General features: G+C 44.6%; 1 protein-coding gene across 1 annotated transcript in view; it reads left to right on the top strand.

Annotated features, from left to right (window-relative positions):
• Positions 1-1,393: 1,393 nt before the first annotated feature.
• The window catches only part of PROS1 (protein S (alpha)), a 65,451-nt gene continuing 56,533 nt past the window's right edge, over positions 1,394-10,311 (top strand). The window contains exon 1 of the mRNA XM_019557091.1: positions 1,394-1,572. Within this exon, the coding sequence (XP_019412636.1) occupies positions 1,394-1,572 (179 nt within the window). The remainder of the gene's footprint in view (positions 1,573-10,311) is intronic.

Consider the following 10,311-nt stretch of genomic DNA (forward strand, 5'->3'; position numbering starts at 1 on the left):
CTGCCCTTGGCAGTCAGTTCTGGGCTTGAAGGGCCCCCAACTTATCCCGTGACGCTTACCCCAACTGCTCTATAGGATTCATCATGTTAGCAATAACAATCCAAGGGGTGGTAAACATTTTAGGAGTGATTATATGTGCACTTCCAGGTCACTGAATCTTCTGTGCTCAAAGACAAGCTACTTACCTAGGTGGCTTAGTAGCTTTTATGTTAGGGTTTTGCAGGCCTGCCCTCAAGGACAGGCACACTGAAGAATATCAATTTATCTTATCCAATAATTCTCCCCTGATGTTTCTTTTTTGAGATTTGTCACTCAGTCCCTTCTTAATCTATTTAACACAGGGGTGGGCAATTATTCCGGGTGGAGGACCGCTTACTGGGTTTTGGCAAGCCATCAAGGGCCGCATGACAGGCAGCCAGAGGCAGATAAATATTAATTTTCTTAATTTTGGGGGGGCCCCATGGGCCGGATAGAATGGCCTGGTGGGCCGCATCTGGCCCCTAGGCTGCATTTTGCCCACCTCTGATTTAACATGTGCTTGCTAGATACTGCAGAGCATCAACTTTTTCCATCAGGAAGCCTGTATAGTACAAAACAATGCCTTACAAGCATCATTTGCATCTGTGCATGTACCATACCTTTATCAACCAAGTTTGTAATCTCATCAAGGAATTAAACCAGGTTGATTCAACAAGATCTATTTTCCATAAGATCAAGTGGACTGGCATTACTTATATTCCCAGAGTTAATTTTATCCTTAGGCTTTAGTTTGGTTATTGGTCAAATCCCATCTCATCCTTTCCATTATTTTCCAGGTTTTATTTTAGGCTAGAAATTATCTCTGGCATTTTATGGGCCCTTTCCTGAATGTGACCAACCTAAGAACCAGTCCAGTCTTCCAGCATTGTCTCAGGAATTCTAATTTATATAAAATGGACCTCAGTTATTCTGAAGATCTCCCAGCCAATTTTTTGGTCTCTTAAGGTACCAATACATTTGCTCTGGGGTAGGGGGTGGGGGGTGCATTTTCATTTGAGTGGCTATTGTGAACCACTGTAATTAAAAAGCCTGCAGTGTCTCATGTATTTCAGTTTCTGGGGTCTGAAAATGGTCCAAAAGCGCCCCCACCGCCATTTTGAAACATGGGGGCACTGAATACACAAGACACTGCAGCAGGCTGGAACATTCTAATTAGACTCTCTGGCAGACTACATTAATCAGGTCTGTTCCAACATGTTCTAATCAGAATGCACCAGAGCACATGTAAGAGTGCCCTTAGATACAAGTTATCTAGGCTTGATTACTCAAAAAAAAAAAAAAAAAGATTTATGCCCAGCCCTTGCTTTTGGATGATGGTAATCTACTCTTCCCCTTACCTACCTGTCTTCTTAAGATGATACAGAAGAGAAGTAAGAGTAGTGTGACTCCTGCAAACACTATATCGGAGGTGGAGTTCCGTTCTAAGAATAAATCCATGTTGCTGGGTTTTAGCAGGAGGAATGACAAAAAGTGTCTTTCCTCTGCTTTTCACCTGGCTATACAAAATTTCAGAGACTCTGATGCCCCTGGCAGGTAACCAGGCAATGATGTCATCTCAAGTCAGAATGGGGCAGTATTTGTGTAACAGTCCTGCAGCCTGTGTCCTGAAGTGTCTGATGCTGTCTAGCTGCACTTAATATGGTCACAAAATATGATGTAGCTTAGTTACTGAAAGCAGTATAGCTGTGTTGGTACAGTATTGTGCTTGGGTGGAATGTCAGACTACTCCTGGGAACTAGGCTAGTTTGTAGTTCTATAAAGCAGTACAGCATGCCCTACAGACAACCCTTAGTGGCAGAGTCTGCATGTTATGGCATTTGCTCAGGTGTCTACACTCTCTGAGAGAGGCATTATGTAATTGTTGTGTTATATCCATGCATTATATCCTGCAGGCTTGGTATTTTAATGGATGGTATTTTTGAAAGTAGCAAGGCAATGCCCTAACTCTGCTTCTATTGCCTGAAGTCAATGGGAGCAGGTTTAGGCTAGTGCTGCTCCCTTGGAAAATCCTACCCACTTACATCAGCTTAAAGATAACCATGTACTGTACTGAGGCATTTTCTGAATTCAAGCCTAAAACAGGGAAGTGAAAATAGCTAACCTAAGCAGAGCCAAAAACATAAAAGTCAGCCTAGTTCCAGGACCTTTGTATAAATCCTGACCTTACTCAGCTATATTCTTCCCTCAGTCTTATGAACAACTTAACCGCAAAAGATAGGAAAGCTGAGATGACATTAATGCTTTGTGAATTTAGGTCCAAGTCACATCTTCACAATGTTGTATAAAACCACCCTTGATCATATTTCAAACTGCTAGACCTTCATTCTAGTGTGATCACAAGGTTGGGATACTGTCAAAAGGACACTGTAAAAATCTCTGTTTTCCATTGCAGTCTCTGTGTTTGAGCAAGTTGATTAAAATATAATAAATATAAACAGAGGCTAAAACTCTGGGGGGAAAAAAACCCTTGCTTAGAGAGATGTAATGTAATATTTCTCAGTAATGTGCAAACATTAGTTTATAACAGGGGTTGGCAATCCCCAGCAAGCATGCCAGAACATGACACACAAAGCCATTTTGCTCAGCACACAACAGGCCACAGTTGCTACCCAGAGCCCAGGCCAGCTGTGGCAGGCAGCTGGGAGACTGCCAACAGGCTTCAGAGCCCCAGCTGGACTCTGTGGCGGTGGTGGCTGCACTGCCACAGAGCCCAGCTGTGCATCTTGGAGTGGACAGTGGGGAAAGAGCTGGGATTGCACTGCCTCAGGCCCCTTCTCAGCCATGTGCTCGAGTTGCACGTGCAGCTGCCGCTGCCATGGAGCCTGGCTGGGGGTCCAGGGCCCACTGCAGCTGTTTGCAGCCTCCTGGCTGCCTGCCACAGCTGGCCCAGGTTCTGGGCAGCTGCAGCAGGTGGCAGGCAGGCTGCAAACAGCTGCACTGGGGTCCTAAGCCCAGGACAGGCTCTGTGGTGATGGCAAGTGCACACATGCCTTGGGGTGCATGGCAGGGAAGGGGTGGGGGCAGTGCAACCCCAGGCCCTCCCTCCATTCATCTGGAAGCACGTGTGCACACACTGCCAGCAATGAGGATGCCAAGCTGATGCATGGATTGATGTTGAGGTGTGTTTCAGTCTAATCTCGATCCTGGGAAAAATCTTTGAAAAAACTGTCAAGGAGGCCATCAACCACAAGCTTGTAACTGGTGGGGTATTCAGAAGCAACCAGCATGGGTTTGTTGAGGGTAGGTCATGCCTAACAAACCTGGTGTCCTTTTATGACCAGGTAACTAACCAGTTGGACAAGTGACATGAGGTTGACATCATTAACTTAGACTTCAGCAAGGCCTTTGATACTGTTTCCCATGAAATCCTTTCAATTCAGCTGGGGGTACTGGCTTAGACCAATATACAGTGAGGTAGGTTGGCAATTGGCTCAGAGGCTGATCCCAGAGAGTTATAATTGATGGGGTGGCCTAATCCTGAAGGGCTGTCTCCAGTGGTATGCCCCAGGGATCAGTACTTGGGCCCGTGCTCTTTGACACCTTTATCAATGACTTGGATGAGCGGGGTGGAAAGTGCAATGATTAAGTTTGCAGATGACACCAAGCTGTGGGGTAATGCGGGCTCATACAAGGAGAGGGTAAAGATCCAGGACAACCATGATAGCCTGGTTCTATGGACTGAATGGAATCAGATGAGGTTCAATAGGGACAAGTGCCGGGTCCTTCATCTGGGTAGGAAGAACCTTCACTATAACTATACAATGGGCGGTGGTCCACTGGTTGGCACTGCATCTGAAAGGGACCTGGGGGATGACAATCTATCAGAAGATGAATATAAGCCACCAGTAGGGCAAATAGAACTCTAGTGTGTATCAGATTGTGAGACTGTTGAGCCTGCAGTTCCCCAGTTTTTCCATGAGGACATCATTGGACACCAGGTCAAAGGCTTTCTTGAAGCCCAAAAATATGATATCCCCCACTCTTATCCGTTGTCCTTTGTGTCACCTGGTCACAGAAAGAAGTGAGATTGATCAGGCAAGACCGACCTGCAACAAAGTTATATTGGCTGTCTCTTAGACTGTTACCTTCTGTTAGCCTGTTGTTAATAGTTTCCTTGATGATTTTTTCCAGATCTTTCCAGGGATTGCAGTCAAACTGATTGGCCTGTAGTTCCCTGGATCTCCCTACCTCCCTTTCTTGAAGATAGGCACCACATTGACTCTTTTCCAATTATCAGGTACCTTGCCCAAGTGCCACGAGTTCTCAGAGATCCTTGCCATTGGCCATGCTGTGATGTTAGCTAGTTCCTTTAGCATTCTTGGGTGCATTCCATCTGAGTGGGCTGGTTCATGCATGTCCAGCCTCTCAAGGTGTTTCCTCACAAGATCTATGCCAATGATGGGTATATGTTTGCCCTTCCCCTCGTGATCCTGCATCTTATCAGGCAGGGTGATCCCATTGGGTTGATGGAAGACTGATGCAAAGTAATCGTTAAGGAGATTGGCTTTTTCCTGGGTGTCAGTTATCAGCTGCCCCACTTGCTTTAGCAAGGGTCCAATGTTGCCCTTGTTTTTTTTTCCTGACTTCCCATGTATCTAAAGAAGGACTTTTTATTGTCCTTGATTCATATAGCCAATTTGAGCTCGGTTTCAGGCTCTGTACAGGTGTAGGCCAGTGCTGAATACTCTGCCTTAGTGGTATTTCCCATCTTCCGTCCTTTATAAGATTCTATTTTTAGGTGCAGGAGGCCAAGGGGGTTGCCCAGCACTTTTGCTACTTTTTCTATGGGCTGGAATGGACTTTCCTCATTGCTTCAAGGATTGCATCCTTGAGGAGTGACCACTTGTCATCGACTCCCCACCCCCTCAGGTTACGGCCTCTCAGGGCCTCAACAACTAACCTCCTAAGCTTGTGAAAGTTGGCTTTCCTAAGGTCAAGGACTTCTGCATTGCTGACTGACTTGCCAGCTTTGCGGTAGATAGAGAAAGTGATCAAATCATGGTCATTGTCGCCCAGCTTCCCTTTGATTCTCAGGTCACTCAGTAGATCATCCCCTTTGGCCAGTACCAGGTCCAGTAGTGCCTTGCCTCTTGTTGGTCCGTAGACTTCTTGAGATGAATAATGCCTGTGAGGAAGCATTGCAACCGATTAAATTTGGCTGAGTGCTCTTTCCAAGAGATGACAGGGTAGTTAAAGTTGCCCATGACAACCATGCATGACAACTGGATGAGAGCATGCAGCCTCAGCCAGTTCCCTGGTAAATTCATGGTTAAGTCCTTGCTCTTGATTAGGAGGTCTGTAGTAGACTCCTACCATTATAGCTCCTTCACCATGTTCCCCTTTCATTCTTACCGAGAGGGTCTCAAGCCATCTTTCTTGGTTACCAATCTCTGCCTGTAGGGAAATGTACTGCTCCTTCACATAGAGAGCTACACCCCACTCTCTTTCTTGTAATACCATCTCTCCTGTACAGGGTATTGCCATCTATACCTGTGGTCCAGAATCAGCCAGTGTGTTGTGAACAGATCCAGACACGTGCTCCTCTCCCTCTATTCAGAGTTGGTGAGGACACAGCTGGAATACTGTGTCCAGTTCTGGGCACCACACTTCAGGAAGGGCGTGAATAACCTTGAAAAGGTACACAGAAGGGCCACCCATATGATTAGAGGACTGGAGGATGGGCCCTATGAGAAGAGACTGCGGGAACTGGGTTTGTTCAGTCTGAGCAAGAGAAGACTGAGAGGTGACTTGATAGCTGCTTGCAAGTACATCTGGGGTAAACGCCAAGATCTAGGGGAGCATCTCTTCAGAAAGGCACCCCCAGGGAGAATGAGGGCCAACAGGCAGAAGCTAATTGAGGAAAAATTTAGGTTGGACATTAGGAAAAACTTCTTTTCCATAATGGTATCTAGAATCTGGAACACACTCCCAGCAGAAGTGGTACAGTTACAATCCTTGGAGGTGTTCAAGAGGAGGCTGGACAAGCACCTTGTTGAGCTCATTTGAGCCCAATAACTTCCTGCCCAGAGCAGGGAACTGGACTTGATGATTTTACAGGTCCTTTCTGGTCCTTTGACTCTATGATTCTGATTCACACTCCTGCCAAAAACTTGGCTGACCCCTGCCCTATGGGCTTTTTTCACCTAAGGATTAGTGCACAACAAATACACTTTCCACATCCCTGTTTCCAATAAACAAACCTGTTAGTCTCAATTTTATACAATCTTCTCATTGCATGAAAATCATTATACTTCTGTTTTATTTCTCACCTGTGTATTTCATGGGAAGTAATATAAACACAAGTGTTTGTGTTATGACTCTGAGAGCTTTGCAGCTGTGTAGAAGACAAATCCCATTTAGAATAACTAGATGCTTATAAACCAGGGGTCAGCAATCTTTTTGGGCAAAGTGCCAAAACCCCCCCAGCAACCTCTAGTCAGAAGATGTTGGTGTGCTGGGGTGGACAGCAGGGGAAACTTGAAGTGTCTGATCCTTTTTGTGGCAGCGAATTCTTAGCCCCTTCCCTGCCATCTGCCCAGAAGTGTGTGTAGTCACCACCAGCAGCAAGCTGGGCTGGGGCTCTGGATGATGGTGCAGCTGTTTGCAGCCTCATGGCTGCCTACTGCAAGCAGCCTGGGCTCTGGGCAGGTTCTCATTCCTGATTTCCAACTATTTCCTTTTTCGCAAACAGCCTCATTTCTACCTTGTATTCTATCACTGTAATATCTCCCTTTAGCTTCCCCGCTCTGATTTTGTCCCCCTCACCTCTTTGCTTTACCTTTCTGCTTTACCTTTTGTCTTTCTAATTTCTACCTATTTACATTCTCACTGACATCCTGCCACACTTTTAGCTTCTCTCATTCCTTGGAGTCTCAGAACAGTGGAGGGACTATACCTGAAGAAGGGTTATTGCACCCCAAACCTTGCCAAGAACTTTTTTCCAACTACTCAGTTGGTCTAATAAAAGCTATCACATTTACTCAAAGAACCTGGCCTGCCTGTTTTTCATAAGGCCCCTTCAGGCTCTACTTTTCTCTGATGCTATATGGCTAAAATTTGTTTGACCTGTCTGCTCTAAAATAACTTTAGCCATACTGTTATACTGTCATACTGTTAACATCATAGGTCCACTGCTTGTACCTGAAAGTACAATGGGAAGTTACCAATAAAACTTTAAGTAGTGGGGGAAAAGTACTTATGTAATACATAGATACCTTGTTTTGCCAACATTTAGGAGAAAGACAACTCAAACATGCTTTCATTCTAGAACAGTAGGTAGAACAGAATAAAAAATAATCGAATAGTGAAAAAACTCACTAATCAATGCAAGCTTTGGGCTTCTATAATTACTAATTCTTCTGCTAATATAATTATGAGTAAGCACACTTATACTGAAGACCATATTACTCAGTTTTATTTCAAAGCAGATTTTTGAATATCTGTGAAAATGACTTGATTCTCTACTATAGCAAAACACAAGCTATAGCAAGCATAGGGGAAATATCTGGTAATTCCAATAAAGTGACGTTCAAACATGCCAGGTTTTGTTAGGTCATTTCTGCTTCATATTTATTTTATTTTGTCAAGCAAAGAGGCAGATTCCTGCTGTAAAGACTACAGAATTCCCTTATTCTTTTAGAAATAGTTGGTCCTTATTCCCTAAGGTGTGGAATGGGCTGGAAGTAAATTAGTGAAAGTTGAATACAATTTAATTGATAGTTGCATGTAAGATACAAGCAGCACGTTGCCTAAATAAATCAGACACTTAGAATCAGACACTACTTGATCTTTTCAGAGGCCAAATATCATGACTTTACAATTGATAGATTTTTCTTCTCTAGTGAAGCTTGTGATCTGTTGTAGTGTTGATTTACTAAACACCTAGAAAAATAATGCTATGATCCACTTTTCATCATATAATCCCCGTGATTGAAGGCTTCCCATTGAAATTTAAAGTATCCATTGAGAGAGTTGGAGGGTAGTGTGTCAGAGGTTTAAAGTTAATAAGGGATGATAATATGCTGATGATTTTAAACAGCACATTATCTTAATCATGATTTTAAAAGCCTTTACAGGAAATACCAGCTCCAGGGGGTGCAAAATGCACCCCGCTTCTCCAACCTTATGACATAAGAAATGGGCACAACAGTACTCTTGCTATAAAAGCCTAACTGGAGACAAGGCCACTTTAGCTTTTATAGCAAATTAGCTAGACTATATCAGCGCTGCATCTCCAGCCTGCTGTTTAGTTGATCTTACTTAATCTCACAGTAGATTTAAAATTCCTTATCTTTACTGTGCTTTTGGAGAGGGGTAAAAATGTAGGTTCATTATCTTGTGGCTTTAAAAAAACCACAGCTTTAAAAATATTTAAGGAAATAGCCTTAGATAACCTTAGAAGAATTCAGGAGGCATTCAACAAGCCTTCTTCAGGCAGAGTTTTGGTGCCTGTAATACAGGGATGGGGAATTATTTTGGCTGGAGGGCCTCTTAATGGTTTTGGTGAGCTGTTGAGGGCTGCACACATAACATCTTTCAACAAATTATAGCTAAAAATAAATCACATACTAAAAATCAAACTTCTACCATAACATTACATAAAAAAAATGTTATGTAAAAAATAATTTTGGTCCTGATTTATGTGTTTTTGAGTGGTATATATAGAGGTGATTACATAACAATTAAAAGAAGTCTAATTTTTGTATATTGTGTATAGGATTGTAGGGGTAGAGGGTGTGTGTGAGGGATGGGTGTTGGTGGGGGGGGGCGTACATGTGTGTGTCAGGGAGCTGCCCGTGTGCTAGGTTCTGCGACCTGGCCAGGGGTGGGGGAAGAGAAGTAGGGGGCACATGTGAGGGTCCATTCTCTCTCTCTCTATCCAGCCTGTGGCTGCCTCTTCAGTGCTCCTGAAGGAGCAGGCAGGGCTTAGCTCCAATCTGGGGCAGCCCACACCATAGTCCCATCCCCAGCCAGCCCAGGTACTGCTTGGCTCCCACCACCTCTAGCGGTTCCTCCTTCTGCCCCTGCTGTGCTGCTCTGGGCATCAGGTAGCACAGGGAAGTGGCAGCAGCCGTAGAGATGTGTGTCAGGCACCACCCCCTCACCTAGAGTGTTAGCTTCTTATTCTGCATCTGTAGTCGTGTATCCTTGAGTGTGGCATCGAGAGGTTGGGTGCTGGTGAGGAAGCTCCTGCATGACTTCAGACACTTGTGTGCTGAGGGATGATTGTACATTGGGTGTCTCGCATCTTTAGTTTGTTTCCATCCTTCTGTCCTACTAGCCACTGCTCTTATGATGTCAGGCAGAGTGATGCCATCCAGCAGGTACACACTGTTTAGGCTGGCAAGCTTCAGAAATCCTGTGATGTATTGGCTGCTATCATGAAGTCAAGGTGCTCAAGTATGGATCTCTCCCCTAAAAGGCATGTTACAAGGACGAGTTACAACTTAAAACTTAACTGTATGTCCTTAGCTGAGAGAGCAAAAGGAGTAAACAGGAAGGGATTTTCCCTGGGAGTTAACCACAGGAGGGAGCTAGGTACAGGAGGCTTGCACAGCCCATTAGTAGATGTTCTGGGTATTTTTTTTGGTTTGTTCTCTCTCTTTCACAGCCTAGGTGTCCTTCAGAGAGCAAAGGAGCCATAAATGAAGACTGGATCAAGCAGTTGTGACTTGTGTGGAAAGTGCCATGTTTGTGTTCCTCCCAGAGCAGGGGTTGGCAATGTTTTTCGGCAGACTGCCAAAACCTACACAACCTCAATTTGTAAAATGTTGGTGTGCCAGGGGCAGATGGCAAGGGAGCTGTGAGGGACCTGATCCTTGTTGTGGCAGCACAGCCCTGGCCCCTTTCTTGAGGCATGTGTGCCGCACAAAATGTCTTTGCGTGCTATGCTCGGGCACTTTTGCTGGAGGTCACCAATACCTGTCCCAGAGGGTTAAAACCACTTAATCTGTACTAAGTATAAGCTGGTGTCTGTCTTGGAAGAAAAGATTGAAAGGGTGGAATCACAGGTGTCCACACTATTAAGGAAAATGAAAGTTTCTTGAACAGGAGTTATGAGGGGCTTGTTGCACAAAGGCGGTTCGTTTCTTTGGAGGCTCGCAAAGTATCACAGACACGCACTCAGCCGCCGGCATAAAAGGTTGTATTTGTTTGCAAACAAAGGTCAGAGCAGAGTCAGGTACTCAAATTACTCTGACCCCGCATTGGTATTTGCAAGTGGAATTTATCTTCTCTCTCCTGAGCACGTGTGCAGACACCGGAACTCTTACA

This window comes from Crocodylus porosus, unplaced genomic scaffold (assembly GCF_001723895.1).
Source record: "Crocodylus porosus isolate Cpor-Errol unplaced genomic scaffold, CroPor_comp1, whole genome shotgun sequence".
NCBI lineage: Eukaryota > Metazoa > Chordata > Crocodylia > Crocodylidae > Crocodylus > Crocodylus porosus.